At 42.5% G+C, this 24,456-nt stretch overlaps 2 protein-coding genes across 5 annotated transcripts in view; one reads left to right on the top strand and one right to left on the bottom strand.

The window, feature by feature from the left end:
- LOC113405007 (quinone oxidoreductase-like protein 1) overlaps positions 1-6,483 on the bottom strand; it is a 28,109-nt gene extending 21,626 nt beyond the window's left edge. The window contains exons 1-5 of one of the 4 annotated variants that reach the window (XM_026651339.2): positions 5,898-6,025; positions 5,471-5,520; positions 5,032-5,103; positions 1,956-2,033; positions 802-874 (exon numbers count right to left, since the gene is read on the bottom strand). In XM_026651339.2, the coding sequence (XP_026507124.1) occupies positions 802-874; positions 1,956-2,033; positions 5,032-5,097 (217 nt within the window). In that variant the 5' untranslated portion in view covers positions 5,098-5,103; positions 5,471-5,520; positions 5,898-6,025. Of the gene's footprint in view, positions 1-801; positions 875-1,955; positions 2,034-5,031; positions 5,116-5,470; positions 5,521-5,897; positions 6,026-6,462 lie in introns of those variants that run through there. The other 3 variants (XM_026651340.1, XM_026651333.2, XM_024197052.2) reach the window with 3 other exon arrangements.
- A 700-nt stretch (positions 6,484-7,183) lies between these two features.
- The window catches only part of LOC113406437 (intersectin-1-like), a 198,772-nt gene continuing 181,499 nt past the window's right edge, over positions 7,184-24,456 (top strand). Inside the window, exon 1 of the mRNA XM_026651320.2 lies at positions 7,184-7,331. The gene's annotated coding sequence lies outside the window, so the exon portion shown is untranslated. The remainder of the gene's footprint in view (positions 7,332-24,456) is intronic.

Here is a 24,456-nt window from a genome sequence, read left to right as displayed (position 1 = left end):
ATGCTGGCATAACTCCGTAGTGTAAATGCAGCCTACACTAACACAAGGGTTTTTTCTGTCACTGCAGGAACACTCCTCCCCAAATGACAGTAGCTAAGTTGATGGAAGTATTTACCCATCGACTTAGCTGTTTCTACAGCAGAGGTTAGGTCAACATAGCTATGTGAGACACGGGTGGGTTTTTTTTCCACATGTCTGACCGACATAGCTATGTTGACCAGGCCTTAGGATAGGTCTACGCTAAGAAGCCTATGCCAGCATAGCTATGCTGAGTAATTCCCTAGTGTAGACACAGCCAACACAGTCAGAAAAACTCCTGTCAGTGTAGGAACATCACTTCTCCAAATGACATTAGCAATGTCAACAGAAGCCATCTTCAGCAGACATAGCTGCATCTGCACTAGGGATTTTATCAGCATAGGTAGGTCAGAAGCAGTGTGGGTTTTCCACATCCCTGACCAACACAGCTCTGCCGATTAAAACTTATATGTAGACCAAGCCTTAGTCATTGCAACAAACACTTTTACAAATGTCAGTTACAACATCGCAAAGATATTCTTAAATTCTACTGTAAAGTTTACCCTTAAACTGATTTGCAGGTTTTACATTTCAGTCTAAGTATTTTTAATTTTTACTATATTATACCATTAATAGTTTGTCAAAAATAACATATAACCAAAGTGAGTATTAGCTCCGGGCACTAAGGCTGTACAATTCAGACAATTTTTAGTGGTCTTAAATGAGTGGCCATTTAATTTTTTCTCCCCCAAAGATGATCACATGGTATATTATTCGACTCACCCTCCAATACCACTCCAGCAATTTCCCTCCCAACAGGTAGAAATTCTTTCTTCATCTTCATTTCTGATAAAAGCTAAATCACATTAATGGTTAGACTTTCCTGCCAAGACGTAATTATTGCCTATGCTCATAAATTAGGGGCCGTAAAGAGAGTAAAGCACTCTGTTTCTTAAAGATGAAAATCTGGTCTTTGATCCAAACATTATTAAAATAAAAATGCTGCATTCCTCATTTAAAAAAATAAAAAAATGATATAAAAGTTTGTTCCCATTTAAATTAGTTAAAATTTCTAAAACTACAGATGTATAGCCAACATATTTAACAACAGCAGAGCATGTATATGAACAAAAAACAAATTATATTAATTTAGACTCCTATTTGGGTCTTTAGTAAGATTTTTCTCTTTCGGGTTACATCATTATTATTATTATTGTTTGTGAGCCTGATCCAACCTCCATTGACATTGTTTGTATATTGCTTTGTATATAGGACCTAATCCAACTAACAGTCATTATAGCTGTCAGACCACCGAGAGGCGTACAGAATCATCACCCAGAAGACAAGGTATGATTTTATTACTTTATACCAGTGTTTCCCAAACTTGGGATGCTGCTTGTTTAGGGAAAGCCCCTGACGGGACGGGACGGTTTGTTTACCTGCCGTGTCCGCAGGTTCAGCTGATCGCGGCTCCCACTGGCTGCGGTTCGCCACTCCAGGCCAATGGGAGCTGCTGGAAGTGGCGCGGGCCAAGGGACGTACTGGCCGCCGCTTCCAGCAGCTCCCATTGGCCTGGAGCAGCAAACCGCGGCCAGTGGGAGCCGTGATCGGCCGGAACTGCGGACACAGCAGGTAAACAAACCAACCCGGCCCACCAGGGGCTTTCCCTAAACAAGCGGCGTCCCAAGTTTGGGAAACACTGCTTTATACAATTCAGAACTGACAAGTTGATCTCTCCCAAAAAATTAGGGGCCAAATTACAGGTACCTTTTACACACCTTAAGCAGATCAACCACACCAATGAATTAAAATAATATGGCCACATCCTCAGCTGGTGTAAATCAGCACAGTACCATTACATCAACTGAGCATCTGGCCTATAGTTTTCAGATAGAAAAAGTAAATTCCCCATGTCCTTATAAAAGTTAAATATGTACCTTTATATCTGTCCAGCTCAGAGCACAGGCTTTAACCTGTATTTTCACATCATTGTCTCTTGTAACAGGAAGATTTTCCTAGGACAAATTTACAGACATTATTGTCTGTAACACAACAAGAATGTGCTAACAGGATGATCGCAAGATCTTGGGAACATTTATATGCAATGAGTCCAATATCCTGACCATAAAAGAGTTAAAAAAAGTCAGGAAAAGTATGTCACATCAAAGGAAAATAGGAAACTGCAGGCCATAATGGATTTACATACTGTATATCATCAGATTTTAATTTTGAGTGTACTTTTGTGTTATGAACAAACATAAGAACATTAAATACCTTACTAAATCTCACTACTGAGATAACAGGAAAAAAATGTAAGTTTTCTTTTGCCAGATAACTTTACAAACCTGCATGCTATTCCTTTACATCTGTCTAATGTAAGCTAAAGAAAAAGCAAGCAAAATGGAACAATTTTGAAGTAAATGGGGAGAATCTTAAGACTAGAATTTTTTAAGACTCAAGTGTTAAGTGTGGCAGGACTGGGCCTAACCATGAGAGTAGTCACATGCAAGTAGCCCAACTAAAGTCAAAAGAATTATCTGCACAAGTAAGGATTACAATTTTAGGCTCCACAAAGGATAGTCACCATGTATTACAACAGGAAAAGTTCAGTTGTTTAAAAGGTCCAGCCCCTCCCATCACATTCCACCCAGGATGTCCTCCTTAGCACCTCAGATTGGAAGTGAAATTCTGGTCCCATTGAAGTCAACAGGAGTTTTGCCATTGACTTCATTAGGCCTAGGATTTCACTAGAGCAGGGATTGGCAAGCGGCCCATCAGGGAAATCCGCTGGCGGGCCAGGACAGTTTGTTTGCCTGCAGCGTCCGCAGGTTCAGCTGATTGCAGCTCCCACTGGCCGCGGTTCGCTGTGGGCAGAGGGATGTGCTGGCCACCGCTTCCCGCAGCTCCCATTGGCCTGGAACAGTGAACCGTGGCCAGTGGGAGCTGTGATCAGCTGACCCTGCGGACGTTGCAGGTAAACGAACTGTCCCGGCCCGCCAGCGGATTTCCCTGATGGGCCGCATGCCAAAGGTTGCCGATCCCTCCACTAGAGTGTTTAGATTTTCCTTAAAATGTTCTCTGCTTTAATTTTTCCCCTGGGCTTATCCATTAGACTGACCAACAACTTTTTTTCTGAGGAAGACTGAGCTGAACTTTCTCTGGCTCTTGCTTAGTTACTCAAGATCATCCCACAGGTCCAAATTGCAAGGCTTTTTGCTAATCTGGGGGAGGAAGATGCCAGCTCAACAACCAAACCGGGTTCTCCCTCTTTGATGTGCAGAGAACTACTGCTAAGCCACGAGACTGTTCAAAAAAGATAATCTAACTCAATTAAACAATCATAACTTTTTCTGAAGCCAAAGGGTTTCCAAATAAAGCAAATTTATATTTAAAAATATACTAAACTTAGCCTGTAAACTTTTGGGGCAGGGTCTGTCTTTCAGTTAGGTGTGCCTAGCCCAATGGGGTCCTTATTTCTAACTGGGGCCACTGGTCACTACCACAATACAAACAATGTAGTTTTTATAGAGATGTAGAAAACATACCACTCTCTCATAAGAACAAGAAACAGATGAGGTGGTGTGTGCCTCTTTGGGGAGGCTGATCCTGGCGCTCTTCCTCATTCATTATTTGGAAATAACAAGATCATGGGGTGAAGGCCAATGGTGGCCTGTTATCCCCATAAAGGTACCTCCACTTTAATCCATGCTACCTCTCTTGAGGCCCCTGACCAGGTGTGAATTAAGGTTTCCTGGGGCCCTGGGCCAGAGCAAGTGGTGGGCCCCTCCTCACCCATTCCGCCCCTTCCACCTGCGGTCCCGGCCATGGCCTCACCCCTTTCTGTCCATTCCCCGGGCATGGTCCCGTTCCACCCAGGGACTCACTCCCATTCTGCCCCCCCCTCACTGCAGTCTCCCAACATGTTTGCTCCTTTCTGTCCCTCCCCCGCCCACACTGTGTCCTCAAGACCAGAGCAGCTCTGTCCCTGGATTCGCAGCGGGAAGTGAGAGCTCCCCCAGCCCTGAGGTCATGACAGGTAGCGAGAGCTCCTCCAGTCCTGGGCCACAGCGGGGGGTCTGGGTGCTGGGGCTTCCCCTGCCACCCCCCACGCTTCTGCAGGGGACCAGGGTCGGGGCACTGGGGCTTCTCCCACCCCACCTGCCCTGCACTTCTGCCAGAGAGTGGGGTCGGGACCAGGGGATTCCCCTGCTGCCCTGCAGCTTCTGCTGGGGACAGAGTCAGGGGGAGCTGGGGGCTTCCTCTGCCACCCTGCGGCTTCCGCCAAGGTTGGGATCCAGGGGGTTTCTGGGGGCTTCCCCTGCCACGCCCACCTTGCACTGCTGTCGGGGAGTGAGGTCGAGGCACAGGGGCTCCAGGCTTCCATCACTCGGTGGCAAATGTTTTCCAGGGCCCCAGGAACAGGCCCTATCAGCCCAGTGGCTAATCTACCACTGCACCTGACATCCCTCTGTGCTCCCCCAAGATATCCTCACTAGGTGGTGGTCTGTTTAGATGGAGACTGGCTTTCCTTTCCCACAGAAGTTTTACTTTTTAAAATGATTATTCAATTATAATAGTGTTTAAAGACCCCAGTCAGGACCAGGACTCCACTGTAGTAGGTGCTGTACAAACATATACAGAGATAGGCCACATTCTGAAGAGCTTAAAATCTAAAAGGACAAGCAGACAAATAACATAGAAGCAAAATAGTATATATGTTGTTAGTTGCTTTTTTAATTTTTATTTACACTACAACCATCCCTCCCACCACATCCCTCTGTCCAGGTGCCTCAGCTAATATGGTTCACCACTACTAACCCAATGCAGTAGATTGACAATTCTTATCTAAGATAAATAGTTTCATTTTGACACTTGGATAGTTTTACATGCAGATATGAGAACATAGCCGTGAGAAAGTAAAACAGATGAAAGATGCTTAATAATTGATCCACACAGGAACATATTCCCTTCTCTCAGCACATGATTAACAGTTCTTCTGTAATCTGAACTCACCCTTTCCTGGAAGACAAATGCAATTTCCTCTCCAGCTGAATTCTGCTGACAATACAGAGCCTTCATAGTGACCTGAAATAGCATACAGAGAAATCTAAAATAACCAAATTGTAATATATGTAGCACTTGTAAATTGATTTAGTAGCAAAGACTTTAAGCATCTTTGTTCATCTAGAGCAAAAGTTTAAGATACACAGCAGGAGTAGAAAATAACCCTGCTCCCAATGAAGTTAATGGTAAGTTTGCTACTGAATTCAATGAGTGCAGGATCAGTTTTTAACTCGGACAAATACAATGTACAGAACAACAGTACTAGTGCAAGTTATGAAAACATCAAGCTTGCCTATACTAGAAATAGGGGTTGAAGTGAGGTCAGTGTGTGTTAACTGATCTAACCACAACCTTTTTCATAGTGTGGATGCACTGCAATGCCTTTTACCTTGATTGAACAGGTGAAAGTTTTCTCATTCTTTTGGTGAAATGTGTTGTCTTGAGTGGAAAGGAGGAGAGAAACATAGGACAAAGATTTGTTTATCTCTCGCACAGACTGGATCCTACATGTCAGAGGGAAAGACCTTCTCATGTTTGGGAGAATTATTTATGATAAGCCCATTTTTTTTTCAGACTATACACAACTGCCCCAATTCCACAATTCATTGCAAACAGGAATTCTGCTGTGCTTGTGCGGAGCCCAAATGAAATCACACACATATCTTCATGCAAGTAAAAAAAGCATTGAACTCAATGGGACTCCTCACCTGTACAGTTATTTAAGTGTACTAGTATTCCCAAGATAAGGCCCTTAGTCAGTACAATGATTTAATGATAAATACTGTCAAAAAATACCAATTTCAGTGTTAGGTTACCTTTATTATTAAAACTGGATTGTCAGTGGTGTTGTGTTTCCTGGTTTAAGGGACACCACTCGTCCAGTGTTGCAGCTCTGGTGACACTTGGTGTCTTTCTTAAAGCCCCAGCTCCTGGAATCACGGGATTATAGCAGACTCTCAGCCTCCGGCTTTTTAAAAGTAAATTTCCCACTGCTCGCAGCCCTCAAGGAAAGCCTGAAAACAGGGAATCTGACGACCCGGAACCCCCCTGGTGTTTGTTGGCGTCTAGAACTGCGGGGGGGGGGGGTAGTTAAGCACGTCCCCTGATGGAGGGGGCGGGTCCGAGTCATGATTTTTGAACGTGGTGAGGCGATGCCGGGTCTCAACAAAACAAGGACGCGAGCGAGAGCCGGGGGTGGCGGGGGACGGGCTGGCGCCGCGGGGGGGGCGGGAGAGGGGGTAATGGCGCTGCGGGGCTGGCGCCGCGTGGGGGTGGCACAGACAGGGCCGGATCTCACTCCCCGCCTGGGGCAGCGACCCCCGGGCCCGAGGCAGACCCCGGTTGCCATGGCAAATCGTGAGTGACTTCCGTCGCTCTCACCTCCGCAGCCCCCTCTCCGGCTCCTGCAAGGACCGCTGTGCAAGCCCCGCCCTCTGACCTTAGCTTCCGCGGACACTCCGAGACTGGTCAGCAGGAGAGACTCGCGATTGGTCACTCTAGGTGAACGGGGTGGGGCCACACCGCGAGCCGTACCCAAAGCACCTAGGCAGGATCCGCGAGACCACTACTCCCAGCAGGCCTTGCGGCTCCGATCGGACTACAACTCCCAGCATGCAACGCGGGCCCTCCTCAGTTGTCGGCTTGCTGCTCGAAGGTGCTAGCACTGCAGCGCGAGCGCGGGGACATGTCTGCGGATTAAAGCCCAGTGCCGAGTCTTAGGGTTCCATTCATGCAAACTGACACAGCCCTGCCAACTCTTGGCCCCACCTCCTCTCCCCTTGGAGCGCGTCTGATTGGTCCCCTAATTTACCCACGAAACAAAAAGAGGGATCCCCGCTAGCCCTGTTAGTAGGGGGGAGGTCATACAACCCTGTGTCCTGTACACACTAACTTGATAGTGCGAGGGGTATTTATGATTGGTTGCTCTGCCCTATACGCTACGGGTAGCCTTTGTCTTGGTGTCAATCTTCGCATTACGATTGGTCAGTATTTGCGTCAATCTTCTGAGAGGGGCGGGTTGTAGCTGGGGTGTGCCGAGGGTGGGAGGCGAAGGGAGTAGGTTGGTTGCGCGGTAGTACGGTGGCTGTGAGAGCGAGGGTGACACGCTCCCCCCCCACCCCGAGGGTGGCTCAGGAGGCAGCGGGAGGGGATGGTGTGTATCGCGGAGGCGGTGGCCGCTCCGGCTCCTCCACCGCCCCCCGCCTTCGCTGTGGATCTGACCAGGGCCCCCCGGCCCGCACAGATATGAGGTGAGGGGGCGGCGCGGCCGGGGCCCGGCGAAGGGTCACCCTGGCAAGGAGAGAGCGAGCGGGGCACACGGGGGGGACCCGGCTCCTGCCTCCCCCCGCCCGGCTCTGTCTGTCCGTGTGTCCGACCTCTTCCCGCTCTGTCTGTCCGTGCGTCCCTGCCCGGCCCCTTCCACTGCCCCCTTCGCCTGTGCCCCGCTCCAGCCCCCGCCCCCGCCTGTCTGCGCTCCCCGCCCGGTCCCGTCTCTCCCCCTCTGCCTGGGCCCCTCCGCCCCCCCGTGGAGCTGCCCTGCCGCCCCGGCCCCCAGGAGCAGCCCGGCGCTGTCGGCGGGGCTGGCCCCGGGAGCGAGCGTGTCGGGAAGCGGCCAGGCTCCGGAGATGGGGTGTGCGCGGGGGGGCGCTCCGGGGCCGGGGTTGGCCGCTGTCTCTGGGGTGTGCCGGTGACACGCACACCTGGCTCCCGGCGAGGGTGAGCGGGGAGACCCTGGGTGAGCTGGGCTTATGCTGCGGGCGCGGGGGGCCCTGCAGCCGCCGCCGCCGGGGCAGGCGTTCCTGTGCCGGGCTGGTGTGAATGGGTCTGTCTGGCGCAGAGAGACAACGTTTCGGTGGGTGTTGCGGCGCCTGGGGTAATTCGTCAGGTCTATTAAAATATCTTAAAATAGTACTTAAAATCTTGCTTTTATTCGTTTATTTGGAGTTGCGTTTTTGTGGGGAAAGCGAGCAGATGCAATGGAGGGCATTGGGAGACACCTCCCTGGTGTCTGATATAGCCTGCTTGTTTCTGGTCTTGTGGACATAAATCAAAGCCATCGCCCCTTGAAAGGATCTGTATGCATGTCTGTCTGTAATGTCTAGGAATCTCCATACATGACATAGAGAAAGGAAGGATACTATTGCAGCCTGCAGGCAGTGTAGTGCCCTGTAATGCCTTAGTAATGATTATTGGATTTTGGATCTCTGTTTCTTTCCTTCCTCTTGCCTCTCCTTCCCCCCCCCCCCCGCGCCCCCGTTTGCTTCCTGCCCCCTCAGCGCACACAGTTCGATGGTGTTAAGTGAAGGAGGAATGCCATCCCTTGTAGCTTGAGAAGGGCACACAACCAAGCGAACAAGGGGATTTTGTCAGAGGCTCAGGAAAAAGAAACTTACTAGGGCATGGTTGTTTTCCTGTTCCTTCACGTCTATTTGTCTTGGATTAGGAGACAACTTTATAGATAACGTTTCCTGTGGACGTCTTTTGTTCTGTATCAGCTGCTCCTTTTATTGAAAGGAATGCTTTTGCTATTTAGGAAACAGATTAGCTTCTATGAACTTGGATATTATGGTCAAAACACGTTAGTAGATTACTAACATAGAGTATTGTTTAGTAAATGCTGTTTAGTAATAGCACCGGCAGTATTTTAGAAGTAGCAGTGAAGTATTCATTAAAGTGGTTGTTAGGTATTTTCCTTGTTTTTTCTCTTATTCTTTCTCTCTTGCCAGTTCTTTGAGTACCATTTGTAAGGGAGGAATGTTTCAAATTGTATTTGAAATATTTTTAATATTTGAAGGGCAACATCTGCATAGTTTTAGGTGAATTGTTGAAGTGTGCCTACCAATGTTGTAGTTCTGCCTTAGATGTGGGGGAAAAAAATACAAATATTTAATAGTCTTGGAAGCTCTGCATAATAAATAAGGAACAAAAGTGGTTTGCTAGTGTGTGAAATATGTTTTGCTCTTGTTTTCACATTATGAACAACTTCAACTTATTTTTCTTCTTACAAGTCTGTTTTTTTTTTTTATAGATCAGCAGTATTCACAGGCTAGTGAAGCAACTGCTAAATTCTTTTTTCCAGTTTAAAAGCAAACAGCCCCCCTCAATTTCAGGGTCCTGTTGGGGAGATGGGACCAAAGGGGAAAGGAATAGCATGACCCTAGGGTCACCTTGCACACAGATTACCATTTTCTGTTGGGTATTATGCCCAGGCTTTTTGAGTTAGGCAAGCAGCTCTTTCCACATATTGCTTCAGAAATCAAACTTAATTCTTTCAGTTCCTCTGTTCCCTTTACAGTATCCTAATACTTTAATTCAAGATAAGATCTCTTTTAATGTTACGTTTTCTTGAGAATTCTCTTAGTAATTGTTCTACAGAACACAGTCTTAAGGTTTAGGAACACAAAAGTTACCATTTCAGAAATGGTTTGTAGTAAGTATCCTGTCTCTTGCCACATTTGATTCTTTAGGCAAAGACTGTATCTACACTAGTGAATTTACAGTGGTACAGTTGTATCAATGCAGTTGCACTGCTGTAAAATCACTTTTGTAGCCACTTTATGTTGACAGGAGAGAGCTCTTCCCTCGACATAATAAAACCAAGAGTGGCAGTAGCTATGTCGAGAGAAGCTCTCCCACCGACATAGCGATGTGCACATGAGTGCTTATGGTGGCAAAACTATGTGTATCAGGGGTGTGTTTTTTCACATCCCTGAGTGACATAAGTTTTGCCCAAGTGGCAGTGCAGACATGGCCTAAATAAATGACATTTCCTCTCCTCTCTCTTAATGTCCCTAATTACGCAATTCGTGTACTGTTGGGTTCAGGAAAAAATCCTCATTTGAGGATTAATTTATATCCTAAATGATTATGTTTAATAGCTCTTGTGGCTGTAGTTATATCTTTGCTAGTGGAATTGCAGATTCTAACTTATTCAGTTTCTGCAGAATATTCACTAGAGAAGTAAGGATGTACAGAAGTTTAATTTGCATAATTAAAAATACCAAAATCAGTTAAAATGCCAGCAACAGCACAAAGGAATTCAGAGAAGATCATCATAGGGAGTTACTTCAACTATGAATATAGAGTTCACACAGGAGTCTGTTAAAGAAGGTACAGAGCTTTAAAAGTTATATGGAGATGTTCATTTAACAGAACAAATTGTAAACAGATAAAGACTTGTTCATTAGGTGTATTTGGGTCCATCATGTAGAGAGAGGTGGTCAGTATGACAGGGATTGACCTGGATTTGCAAAACTTGTGCTCACCAGACATGAAGCCTATTGTGATTTGAAATATTACTTCATTATATGTTGCTGTTGAAATGGTAAACTGCCAGAGAGTTTGAGTATTTGATTATTGTACTGAAAAAAGCTGCTGAACTTTTAAAAGGTTTTACATGGTACCTTTTTTTCTCCACAACATGAAAGTGGCTGGCAACAATAGGTGACTAGAAATCCAGTGTGTTATAACATCTGATAATACAGTACTTTATTACATTCTGTCTTGCAGTATGCAGTACCCAAAACCAATGCTTCAAAATAGCATGCTGATGCTTTTTAAAATACAAATTTAAGACTGGCAAGCCTAAGCCAAACTTTTTTTGTTGGATGGCAAGTCTATGTAGAGATCAAGTGGCTTCTGAGTCACCAATCACAAATGTTAATCTACAATATTTAATTTGATGGTTCACCTTCTTGCACAATAAGTATTGTATGGTGCACACAGTTCCTGATCCTATGCTTAGACATGTAAGCCCCATCCAGTTCAGTGGAGGTGTTCCTACATGTAAAGTCATGTGCATAAGTGTTTGCAGGATCAGGCCATAGATAGTGTTTCTGTGTAGGAATTCATGTTTAGGAAAGTGTGTGTGTACTCTAGTGGCAGGGTGCATTGTTGATTTATAAAGGTTTTTATCTTCTGGTAATGAAACTTTTATTAGCATTTGTATGCGCATCCAAAAGTGTCGATACTAGCTTCTTAATCAACATAAAAATGTTCTTTATCTATATGGAAGAAAAAATGGCTGGAAATTAAAATTCTGTATATGTAGAGGGGTGAGAGAGAAGGTTCCATGTCATTTCCTAGAGGAAAGATTTTATTACTAATGAGTTTTATGCTCTCCCACTGTTTCATCATTGGGGGACAAGTTCTCCTTTTAAGATCTGTACAGCAGATTTTGACTTGAATAGTCTAATCTCCTTACATGCCTGGAATATCAGAATTGAGATTCTCTGTAGATCTGAGGGGAGAATTTTTCCCATTGGTACTTGCTGTCTGAAGGCTTGTTCAGAAGTCTTTGTGTACTTCTGTCATTATGGGGAAGCTCTGTGTTAGAGTAAAACATTTATTCATGTTTAACGTAGGATTCAGAAATTACTAGTGGCCTTTAATGCAACTGGGTAAGGAATGGTGTCCCTAGCCTCTGTTTGTCAGAGGATGGAAATGGATGGCAGGAGAGAGATCACTTGATCATTGCCTGTTAGGTTCACTCCCTCTGGGGCACCTGGCATTGGCCACTGTTGGCAGACAGGATACTGGGCTAGATGGACCTTTGGTCTGACCCGGTACGGCTGTTCTTATGTCTGACATTTCATTTTTTTTCAAAGGTGATGTGGTATTGTTATGCAAGTAGCAGAGCTATCTTTCCTGATATGCTATTAAAGCATAGGACTAGGAATCAGGTTTTATTTAAGTCTGTCATAAGCTACCTGTGTGATCTTGGAAATGTTGCTTAACTTTATTGTGCTACTGTTTTCCCAATCTGTAAAATGGGGATAATGCTTCCCTATCCCACTGGGATGTTGTGAGAATTAACTAATGTTCATGAGACACTCAGTATAGTTGTACACATCACAGAAGTGCCAGTGAATAGATAACAAAAAAATCTTTAAATAGCTACTCTTGATGGGCAAACACATGGTGGTTAGCAGTAAAACTGCAGGAAAAACTCCGTGAAATGGTGCATTCTCAAGTTGGTTTTCTACTATAAAATGTCAAGAGTACATTTACTTATGGAAGTAACATGTCCCTTTATTCAATGTGCTGTCTCTGGGGTGGTTGACTTAATTAATGCTAGTGTCTTTACTGAATTCTTTTCCTTTCCCCTGGAAATCTTGTTTGCCGCTAACTTTCTGTAAGTGTACTAAGCTTGCATTAAAATACCTGTGTACATTTGTAATTTTAATTGAATGTCTTGGTAATTCACTGTTTGAAACTTATGTCAGTGCAGGTACTTCAGAATGACTCTTGTGTTTAAGGTGTGTTCTGTCATAGCTCTGTGCATTAATATTCTAGATAAACATTGTATTAGCTTCAGTTTAATAGTTTCTCAGTAAAGTTAATCTTTAGTTTTGGTCTCCTCTTCATCTGGTTTGCTGTAAATAATAAAAAGCAAAATTATAAGCTAGTGTTTTCTGTTTTAAACAAACTTCTGTTAGGCTCCATCTAGATATACAATTTGAGTAATAGCTGTTCATATGCGAGAAGAATCAGCAGGAGGCCTGGATTCAAGCCACAGAATGGTGCGATCCTTAATTCATTACTTTCTATATGCAGAAAGAGCATACTCTTAAAATGTGTCTCATGGTAAAATTACAACAGTGAGTCTGACCTATTTGACAGACTATATATTTTGGTAATATTTTCAACAGATATATTTTCTTTAAATAAATCACTCCTAGCTTATTCTATTGGAGACATAAAACAACAAAAGTGGAGTTCATTAACTGGTTACAGTTTGCTGGTATAAATTTCTGTCTAGAGCCAGACATCCTATAACCTCGTATTGTGTGGGCTTCGTGACACAGCTTTGTCAGTTCACTGCAGTTTTTAACATCTGTGATTCTGGTCCTGGCATTTTCTGAAAGAAGCAGTTGGATTAAATTGCACAGGATTGTCTGGAGTGTTGGATTTGTGTAAATATTTAAGTGTTGTGTTGGGGACATCTAAATCACTTTTTTTTTTTTCATTAACCTCCCACTGACATCCCCAAACAGGATTGTTGAGACTTAAAGGACAAAAATAAACATTCTGGTTTAGAACTGAAGCCGTATAGATGAGAGGCACAGTTGAGAAAGTAACTGAAATAGTTCTCTGATGGATTGTATTTTCTAAATAGACAACCTACTCTAAATTCTCTATTACTGGGGGACAATCTTCACTCATTAATATATTTTGCTTTCCACAACAAACTCTCTGCACAACTTTTCATGAGTGATGTACCCAAGTATTCAGATTCTAATATCTAAACTGTACTGTTAAAATTAGACACCAAAATTTGGGTTATTGCTGATTATGCACTATATGGATCTTATGACTTTTAAAACAAACTCTGTATTTGTGGATAATCTAAGCACTATACCCAGATGTATAGACACTCTTTTCTTAACCTGTGTACTATACAACTTTTTAACATTAGCTTTAATTAAAGGGTTTATCAAGATAAAGATGTGAATTAATGCAGAAAACAGATTTCTAACTTATCAGCAGAACTGACAGCAGAAATTTTTGAACTGACCATTGTAGTTGAGTTTGGGAACCCCAGAAACAAATGCTGTTTTTAGTCTGGCTTTGTGATCAGATCAGGTTAAACTCAGCTCTTAAGTAGAAGTACGCTAACCCTTCTTCATACTGAACCACAACTGACTTCTTAAAATGAGTACTAGTTTTGCTACACTTTCAGATAATTGGTTTGTCAATAAACGTAATAAATACACAAATGACTCAAACTACTACATTCCTAGTGAGATCCTGGGGGCAATGTAAGAAACATCCCTGTGCAAGTTATGTTGGATAATTCAGAACCTATATTTGTTTTATGATGGAATTATAGGTCCCTCAGTTAAGCACTCAGAAATCAGAAAATTACAATGCTGAGGTTGCATATGCATGACCCATTATTCATATGCATTATGATTCTTATATTATGCTATTTCTCAAATACAATAATAAAGGCGTTAAAACCTAAATACCCATGAATGCAGGAATGGAAGCTAATACGGTCCTCATTGACTTAGTTTTTAGATAAACTACCTTCTCTGCAAGGTGTATTAATTGACAGCTGTCATGTACTTCATTTTTTCTTTTATGTTCCTCCTTAGGTACCCAGAGAAGGAGGCAGTTTACTAGGAAGCTAATTACATCCATACAGCACAGAACAGCCTTTCCTAGGTGCACACTTCAGAAGCTTATCGCTTATCACACTTCAGAAGTAGTTGCGGAAACTGAGCTGTATAGATGACTTTCAAAGGTCAGAACCAATTTTTGCTGGAACACAGACACTTTATCAACAAGGGCTATTTCTATATCAAGCTTAGCTTACTATCCATGGCTGCTTTAGCTGTAGAGCTCTTTCAAAAGTCTTAATTGTCTTTATAACGGGAATATCTAATTGGATTTTTCTCTCTCCCTTATTCTGCCACTAATATTGTATATAAACAGCTGAGAAGTTTTTGTTCAAATTAAAAAAAAAAAAAAAAAAATCTCGGCGCAGAGATGAAATCTAGAAAATCTTGACCTCCACGATGATCACTTTGGAAAGCAAATAGCAACTATGAATGTGTTTAGGATGGAAATTCTCATGCAAACTCAACTACAGTGTTTGCTGCATCTCTTGCTATAATGACCAATAATCATGATTTAACCTCTTCCACTAACTTGTTACATAATGTACTCTTGATCTTATAGTCCCATTGTCAGTCACAACATCAGAAAAATCCACTTAGAAAACATGAAAATGAAAGAGAATTGGATCCTAATGAACACTCTTCACCCCTACCCCCAAAAAATCTCTTGCTTCATAAATAATAGCGCTTTTTTTCAAGTGTGAAGCTGAGTTCTGGAACCTTAGTGTTTGTATATTAAATGATGAATGGTGGAATCTGCAGAGATTCCATGCAACAATCAACTCAAATTTTTATATTGCTTCTTCATCTCTTTTAATCAAAGCCTTTTAGAATAAGTAACAATAGCAAATGTAACAAGATTTAAGTGGTAGTGAAATGCTTTGACTAGCAGTTGGGGCTAGAATATTCTTGCGTACAATTTGAAATATACAAGTTTCAGATGTAGACTGTATTAAATTTCTACACTAATTAAAATGTGGTGGTTTGTAACATCCTAAAGATAAATTTTTATAGGTCATTCTCGTAGTATCCTATTCTGCATAAAAGTAGAAAAGATTTATTGAATTACCCAGTCCATTATATTAAACAGGGTTTAGATTAATTTGCTGTGTTAATCCCTGATCCTGCAAGCTACTCTGGATGGATGTGTGCTTGCCCCATGTAGAGCCTGAAGTCATTGGAGATATGTGCCAGTGGATGTGTCCACCTGTGGAGAGATCATTACAGGATCAGGGACTTAAACACTGTATTTAGATGCTGTACAAACTTCTACATTGGTAACAGTGAGTAAGCGGAACTTTTAGCTGAACTGTCTGGATTCTAGTTTAAGCGGAAGAGATGTGGTTAAAATTCATTTACTCTCCTTTGGTCTGATGCCTGCAAAATACTTCTCAGCTGATTTGTTGAGATGACTGCCATTATGCTGACCAATACAGTTACGCTGTTTCATTGTGCTTCCTCTGTCTGTATCCATGTTTTCTCTTGTTGTCCTAAAGATTTTTACAAATCAAAAGTTTTTAAGGACTGTCTTTCATTCTTTGTTCATTGCCTACCTCAGTGAGGACCTGGTCCATGACTGAGACTTCTAGGGATTACTGCCATAGAAATACATTTTAAAGCACTCTTGAACCTTTCAGGATAAAAGATACCGTAACTTTTTAATATTTTTTCTTATAGATCAACTTACGGGAAGTTTGATTAATTTATTAACATAACAGAAACAGCTAGTTAGATTTTAGTATATTAAAGTCCAGTTTTTGCTAAAGCCATTAAAGACTTCAGACATACTATTTAAATTCCTCTTTTTTAAAAAAAAAAATCTGATCCACTCTTCATAAGGCCCTTTTCAGGAAGAAAAGCACTCTCAGTGCTTTCCAATGCACAAAGTAAACTAGGGGGAAAAAACCTGCAAACTCTTTCCAGTTATCAGAAATGTTTTTCAGCTGTGTGTCTGTGTTTAAGTTGTCCCTTTTAAAATGCAATATTTAATTTAATGCCAGACCCTTTGTTTGTACTAGTCAGCGTCCTCAAATTGCAAATCTGTTTGCCTATTGAACTAGAAAGAACAGAATGAATCCCAACAGAAACATTTTAAGTACTGTGGAAAAAGTTTTTGCAGAAATTCAAAAGAACTCTGCTTGTTGAATACTTAACAAATTGTTTTAAATTATATATTCCCTTTTCTAGCTTGATTTTTTTTTTTCAGTTTTCATTGTCCAATTGGAATAACAAACTTAAATTTAAAAGAAAAATGTAAGACTGTAGCTGACATTTGTGTTTGAAAACTATTAATTTAAATTGATGGACCAGAGACTGCTTTTTGTGGCATTTGAAGCCATTTAATGACAAAGTCAAGAAACATCCACTGACCTGTTTAGACCTTGCAGCATGTTCTTTTGCTCCTGATGTTAAACAAAATGAAACTATACTCCCTAGAGAACCTTGTAGGTTGCTTCTTGGAGAACCACATCGTGATTTTAAGAATTCTTGTTTCTGTCTTGTTGTTTTGTAGCTGTATAAATGCTGCTAGTGGCTTGTTGGAAAATGAACTTTTTTTCTAGAAGCAAGACTACTTACTTTTGTGGAACAGCATGGGCAGAGTTAAAAAAATAATCAAACTTTTCACTAACTAGTGGGGTCTTAAAGCTGTCTTAGCTGGGCAGTTGAGGATTTCTCCTGCAGGGGAATCTTCAACTGGCTTAAATCAGACATTGCTGGCTCTATGCCACACTCATCTGGTTCCTCCCATTATAAAAGGCTTGGTCATTAGGCTAGTAATTGAGGGATAAAACTTTCAGTTCATATACCAAATGTACCTAATGACCAGTGTAGTAAGATGAGGCCCTGAGACATAAACCCTTGGTATCAGATACCCAGTATGCCAGGTGCCTTCGTACCTTATTAGCGTCTGTGGTCATTGGGCTGTTCGCTCGAGATCTGCTGTGTCAGCTATCTGTGCAGAGCTGGGACAGCACACCGGGAGAATACACATACATGCAGCCGACTGCTATCATCATTGAATAGAGCAGAGCACCACAACGGTGTCAGGTTTATTGTCAAACAAAGCACAGTAATAGTTTCCCGCAGACTCTACAGGACCTACTATGAATATTTGCCCCCTGACAATGGACCGGCTCAGTCAGTGGCGGGATTTGCCATTGCCCCCTAGGCCAGACAAAGATGTCCACTTAAGGATGCATTCTTATACACAGGTACAAACAGGTTTCGCATCATTGAACACACTGAGGTACAGCCCCTCTATGTATTAGCGTGTTGCCTTTCTCATGGTGCTGATAGGTTTGAACAAATAAGTCTGTCCATCATACTGTATTCATCGTATTGTCCTTTCATATTGTCTATGCATCATATTGTCCTTTTTATACTGTCTTTAGGCTGGGTCTGCCTGTTCCTTGTTATCTGTGTGGGTGCCATCCTGGCATATGTTCATCTTATTAGTGCTTACATGCTCTTGCCAACTTCTGTGAGCAGGGCCTGCGTCTGGCTCACAGCCTACCTTTGCTTTATATTAGCAATGTCTTGATCATTACTTCAGTTCAGGCCTCATACCGGGCCTCTGATACCAAGGTTTTATGTCTCAGGGTCTCCTCTTACTACAACCAGAAGGGAGATTGGTGGAAGGGGTCTGACAAGAAGCTACTATCTTACCTGCATACTAGGCCATTCACGCTGCTGAGATACCTGTGAAGATGTTCTCTCTGGCCTCTTTTGGGTGTTCCCTCTTCCATAACCTACAGCTAATATGTTTCAAATTTATCAAACACCTTTCTTTCACCCTCATTTCCTGTAGATCCTCCTAACTGAGGGAAAAGTCAAGGTCTTTGTGTGTTCTCATCTCACACTAGAACATCCTGGCTTCTGTGAGGGAGGCTTGTGTTTCCACTAATCTAGCCCTTCTGCCTCTGAGTTATTCTCCCCAGTAAGTAACTAGTGCCTGCCTCCATTGTTGCTCATAGGGAACTTTCCCTGAAACCACTTCCACAATGCTCGGCTTCATTTATCTGAAGAATGCTCTCTGGCAGATACTGCAATGGTATGCAGTATCTTTGGGGAAACACATTGTCTAAAATTTATATATTACTTTGGGCCATGGATTGGATGTATGATTGTGTTCTATTCCAGAGGGGATGGCTACCAAAGCTCCTTCAGAAACTAAAATAGCGATTAAAGTTAAGTCTGCATGTCTGTCACGGAAATCACGGATTCCGTGACTTCTGCTGTGGCCGGTGCTGGCTCAGGGGCTTCCTGGCAGCCCCTGGGGTGGTAGCAGTTTGGGTGTGTGGGAGGGGGCTCAAGGCTGGGTCAGATGGTTGTGGTGCGGGGTGGCACTTACCTGGGGTGGGGCTCCCTGGCTCCCCCACCGGCATATCCCTACAGCTCCTAGGTGGAGGGACCAAAGTTTTGTGCACTGCCCATGCCTGCAGGTGCTGCCTCTGCAGCTCCCATTGGCTGTGGTTCCTGGCCAATGGCAGCTGCAGAGCTGGTGCTTGTGGCGGGAGCAGCGCGTGGAGCCACTGGCTGCCCCTCCCACTAGGAGCTGCAGGGACACATAGAGCCAGGAGGGGGATCCCGGGCCGTGCGCTGCTGCTGCTCCCCGCGTCCAGCACCAGTGGTGGTCCTGGGCTGCACGCTGCCGCCAACCCTCCCCGCCCCCCCCCAGCACCAGCGGGGGTCCTGGGACTGCCCCTCCCCTCACGGCCCAAGTTTTAGTTAGGGGTATATATTAAAAGTCCATGGACAGGTCATGGGCCGTGAATTTTTGTTTACTTCCTGTGACTTGTCCATGACTTTTACTAAAAATACTCGTGACTGAAACGTAGCCTTAATTAAAGTGAATCACTCACATTGTAAACACCTCCAGAGAGGTACCTTCCCCTAGGGTGGTTGGCACATTCTGGAAACCCAGTATGAACCAGTGACTAAAAAGGCAAAGAAAGGGAATTTGTCCTAAAAATGCTGCATTTAAACTGACTTGGGGCCTCTTTCCTGATCCAGAAAATTGACTTCTCTCCAAGGTGAGGGAGGCAATCCTTGCAGAAGGAATGGAAGGACTTGACCTACTAGGGCCCCATAAGACTCATGGGTGATCCCTGGTAAGCTTTCAGCATGTGTATAGAAACTTATTGTTTTTTGTTTTCTCTAATGCTTTTACCTTAAGAATAAGTGTACTTGCTTAGAAAGAGCTGTGTAGTAACTTGTAACTGCTGGCAATACACTGTTCATAGCCCTTGGAGAGAAAGCAAAGCATAGGCTCTGGCCTTTAGGCAAACTTGCTTGCTGGGAATAGTGCAGTATATGGGAGGGAGCTCTGCAGCCTTAAAACCCCACCACCTCCCCCAGCGCTCAGAAGGGACTGGAACAAGGGTCCCTACCCAGAGATAGGTGACGGCAGGAGAACTGAATGGGAACTCCTGGAGCAGACCTATTGGGAATGGGAACTTCTGAGAGTCATTAGTCATCGCCTTGTAAAACCTCTATCCATAGCTGAACCTTGAGTCATCTGGCCCAACGCAATAATTGGAATCTACTCTTGACACAAGTATATGAAATACTTCAGACATCCCAGTGCTGACTTTAACAAGTTGTTTGCTACATCCACTCACAGGTCTGATTCTCTCTCGCTCTCGCTCTCGCTCTCTCTCTCTCTCTCTCTCTCTCTCTCTCAAAGGTACATTTGATGCTGCTATTGGACATTTAAATCTTCCAAAACTGCAGAAAACTATGTCCAGCTGTAGATTGCATGATCAGCATAGCAACTTGTTTGCAAGTTTTGGAAAAAAAATGAGTTTAAGGCCTAAAAGGCTAAAATGGTATCCCAAGCTGCTGACAAACAATTACACCAAGTTTTTTTTTTTTTTTTTTTTCCTTTCAAAATATCATTACAGTGCTAAATTTGGTGGGTGAATTTAATATTTTAATTTTTCTTTTTGTTTCAGAATAGTTTAAAAAAAAATAGATGGAGGGCTTTACTTAGGCACTGGATCAGAACTCATTTACTGTGGATGTTTGCAATGCAAACAATGTCACTAAGAAAATGGGCTTGGATGGATTTACTTAGTGACATCTGTTTGAGACAGACCTTCTTTTTAACTTTGTACTCTAATAATGCAGCTTGATTTTCTTTTGGAAAAGTTCTGGTAAGGTTTAGTTTTAATCTTTTTGTCTACCACACAAGACTTGTCATTTGGTGGGTGAGGGGAAAGATGGTTAAGGAGGCTTATGGAGAATGTTAATGAAAATATGAGCTGATTAGTAGCTGCAATCATATGGGTAATTAAATCTGGTTCATTAATACTTAGGAATCCTAAATCTGCATTTGAAACCTTGTCACTACCATAGGCATTGAAGGAAACCAGCTGTATGGTCAACCATAAGGCTTGTTGCAAAACATGTTTTGTCTTCTTAAAATAAACAGGTAAATAACTTGTGTTGCCACTTTGTGCCTCTAACTTCAGATCTCAGCCTGGCAATAAGAGTCTTGACATAATTTCTTAAAAAGCCTCCATGGTCCTCTCCAGTCGCTTTGTGGCGATTTAGTGCGAATAGTTCTAAGAGTGCCCACAAAATCAGTTGGCAGCTTCAAACTCTTAACTGAAGATCCTTCACACAAGATGGATCAAACCTGCCATTCTGGGCAGATAAATATTGAGTTACTACTTGAGTAACTGGCACCTGCACCAATGGTAATTGACCACAAAGTCAATTACTCTTCAGCCAGTAGACTTAAACTTCTATTTGAGAAACTAACTAAAAAACAAAACCCACTACCTTCAATAAAATCAAGCCAAAGTGGATCATCTGCTGGAAATCAAAGCTACTGTTTCAATCTCTGGCTTCAGAAATGTTCTTGGGTATTTTACTCCATCAGTTTTGTGGGTCTTAGCCAGTATACCACCTGACCTAGTGAAGGCAGCAAAAACTGATTCTGAACTGATGCAGGGGGAAGAATGGGGGAAGTAACTGGACTGAAGAACAGTCACACTGGTAAAGGATTGTTCTTTGTATCAGACATCACGTACTAGTGTCTGACTCTTCACCTGTTAGAAAGGAAAGTATTTCCTTCCTTACAGGGCTGTGACGGTTTTGACAAATGGTCCTCTAGTTGAGAAACAAGTGACAGTGTTGGGAAACCTGAATTAGTCACCAAAGGGAATGGAGAAAGAGTTTGATAACAAGCCATTTTTTGGGTTCTACAGTAGTACTTTTGGTATATAGTGTCTGAAAAAATGCCTGACTCTGGGAGAATCACTGCGAAAATTTTAGTCACCTGCCCAGACAAGAGCTATTAGTTTTAAGATACTGTGAGAGAACAATAGAAAAGCTTGAAAACATGTTGTGAAAAGTCTTTAAAACTGACCTTAAGCCTAATTTGAGTTTTTGCTCTAATGCATGGCCGAGGAGACCCATTCCATAAGGTGCAGTTTACACCTTGGTTGTCAGACTGAAATATGGGGAAAAGTCTGAGGTCAAGAAGGAGATTTTGGGTCAGGAGTTCCACCTTCTGAAGGCACAGGATTTTCCTTCTAGAATTCTGTTGGTCATTGGTTCCATTTTCTAGGGTTGAAAGGCTTAGTTGTGGTGCTTGCAGGCCTATGGCAGAGAGGCCGTGCTTTAAAATAGATGCACATCAATGTGCTTGAGACAGAGGCAATCCAGAAAACTCTTTCAAGGAATTCATACAGTGAAGGGACATTCTAGTAAAGTTGTTCTGGTACTGAGATGGTGATGTAACAATAAATGTAGCAGAGGAAAATAAGTGCTTCCCTGAAAGAGTAACATCTGGTAGGCAAAATGTCTGTGCCAGATTTGTGTCCTCACCTTTGGGAAGACCCTATTACATTGTATCTTGAAGTCCTCTTGTGCCCATGGCTTCACCTGTCTCTAGATCTGTCTTGTCTTCCGGAGTAATTCCAAACTGCCCTAGTTCTGTGATAGTTCTCAAAACTTCAGTGGATACTTTTTATCTATCCTGGGTGCAGAGACTAACATACTCTTCCCTCCCTTCCTGAAAAGGTAAACTTCTACTTGTTGGGAAGGTGTTTGGAACTTATGTTCATATCATTTTGGGTTGAAAAAATATTTTGGCAGCTTCTTGCTTTGAAGCATTTATAGCTTTTTGGATAAAGTCATAATGATTTTGGCAAAGTAATTGTAAATGTACTAAACGCTCTTTCTCTTTCTCCCCCCCCCTTGCCCCAGGTTAGGGTATCTCTATTACTATTTTTCAATGGCTTATACTAACAGTGCAATAGGTGGATACTGTGACCCTGGGCAGTCTGAATCTGGTTACTCATATTTCTGGCAGGACTAGAGTGTTTTAGTACTATGTCTTACTTTCTCTTGCAACTCTAGATGATTTGTATGTAAACTTTATTGTTTTAGCATTGTAGGAACACTCATTCCACAGTTCAGGTTGGAACTGGGTTTCTGTTTTAAGCTTGACATTTAATGTTGCTATAAAACTGACAGTCACGTCTGCCTTAGAATTGGTAGGTATTTTTTATATATATATAGATTCCTTCCCTGCTTTTTGAAGTGAATGTCCATGCTAACAAAGGGGATCAAGAAAGACAGCTCAGGTGTTACTGATAGCACTGTACTGGTTGAGAAGGCTGTGGTGGTTTTTTTTGGGATCTGATCAGCGTGTCCACAAGCAAACCTGTTTTCCTGTTTATACAGAGAGTATCTCTCCCCAGGCCAAACCTATCACTAGGATCCAGATGGGCTAAACTTGAGTTCTTTAAATGAGAAGAGGTACTTGTACAGATAATAAACACAATCAATAATCTGTGTTTCAGGATATGGGCAAGATAGCCAAAGCTGAGGTACGCAGGCAATCCTTCTAGAATTCCTTTAAGATGGCCTACCGCTTGGAATAGCTGATTTAACCAGTACACTTCAAACTGCAAGCAAAAGATCTAAGCACACCTGGCTCCATACTAAGGAGCCATTCAGGCACTATATTTTGTTATGAAATAGAATAGTGCAAATTATTGTCACCTTAAAGACACTGTTTACTTTAGGAGCAGTCTGATTGTTCTTTCTGCATTGGAATGTCATTCCCAGAGAGCTCTGGGGCTCACACCATTGACATATAAGGAACCTCCTGTTTAGGACCTGATCCAAAATGCATTGAAGTCAATGGAAGTTTTTAGCCTTAAGTAGGAGCAAAGTGGACAACTCCTACTTTTCTCTTACTGTTTGGTGTTTACAAGGACACTGAAGTGGGGGGCCAGTTTTCATTTTTCAGCCTTATCAGTCCTGCCATCCAGTGCTCCTAGCAAGTTTGCCCAGCAGGCAACAAACACTTACATTTTATTTATATAAGTGAATGTTTTCCCTTAACTGTCTGCTGAATTTTTCCTAGCTTGTTCCTGATTATTCATTTTGTCTAGGAATACTAGTGTTCTAAGGATTACGTTTGTTTTTTTTGTTGTCAGCTAATACATTTGTTCAGATTGCTCTGTGCTGTGTAAATCTTTGACCACTATTTCAGCTTGGCTCTAATGATTCACCTACATTCTTTGAGATTCTTAAACACTATCAAAGCATTCAGTGCTAAGTTGCTGCCAATCAAATTTCTTGTGAAAGGCCTCCATTAAGATTCACAGTTTGGACTTTTAAGCCAATCAGAATTTTTCAAAGGATAAAGCAATGATTGCAGTGTCAGAAGCTGCAGGTTTTTGCGGGGACCTAATTTAAGACCCTGTTTCTGTTTTGTTTTTGTCTCTGTTTTGAATAGACTAAAGTGCATTTTCTAGTATTCAAGCTTTGCCTATCTGGCTGGAAATTTGAAGAACCATACATCCTGCATGTTTGTCTTAGTCCCCTCTTTAACTTCTGTCATATTCATGCTTTTTGTTCTTGAACCCTGAAGAATACTGGCTTAATCATCATAATTAAAGTGAGATTGCTCTGCATGAACTAAAGTAAAAACCTGAACTGCTGCCATGTATCGAAAATCTTATAGCTCAATACCGTTGTCACTTACATCTCTCACCGCAAAAAGTGAGCGTGAGTAAATGGCCTAAAAGGTGTCTGTGCATCTCTTGGCAATGCTCTTTGTCAGGCCTTACTGAGGATTACTTGCTGCTGCTTTTTTTTTTTTCTCTAAACATATGCTGGAAAAAAATTCTAGTGAACAATTTTGAAGGAGCATTGTACCAAAACAAGGCTTTGCATTTAAAGGAACACAGTTTGAAACACTGTTTCACGCAAGGGCTAAGCAAATGAG

Source organism: Terrapene carolina, unplaced genomic scaffold (genome assembly GCF_002925995.2).
Source record: "Terrapene carolina triunguis isolate 2854851 unplaced genomic scaffold, T_m_triunguis-2.0 Scaffold30, whole genome shotgun sequence".
Taxonomy (NCBI): Eukaryota; Metazoa; Chordata; order Testudines; family Emydidae; genus Terrapene; species Terrapene triunguis.
The sequence above is the reverse complement of the archived record's forward strand: the minus strand, read 5'-3'. Positions and strand labels throughout refer to the sequence as shown.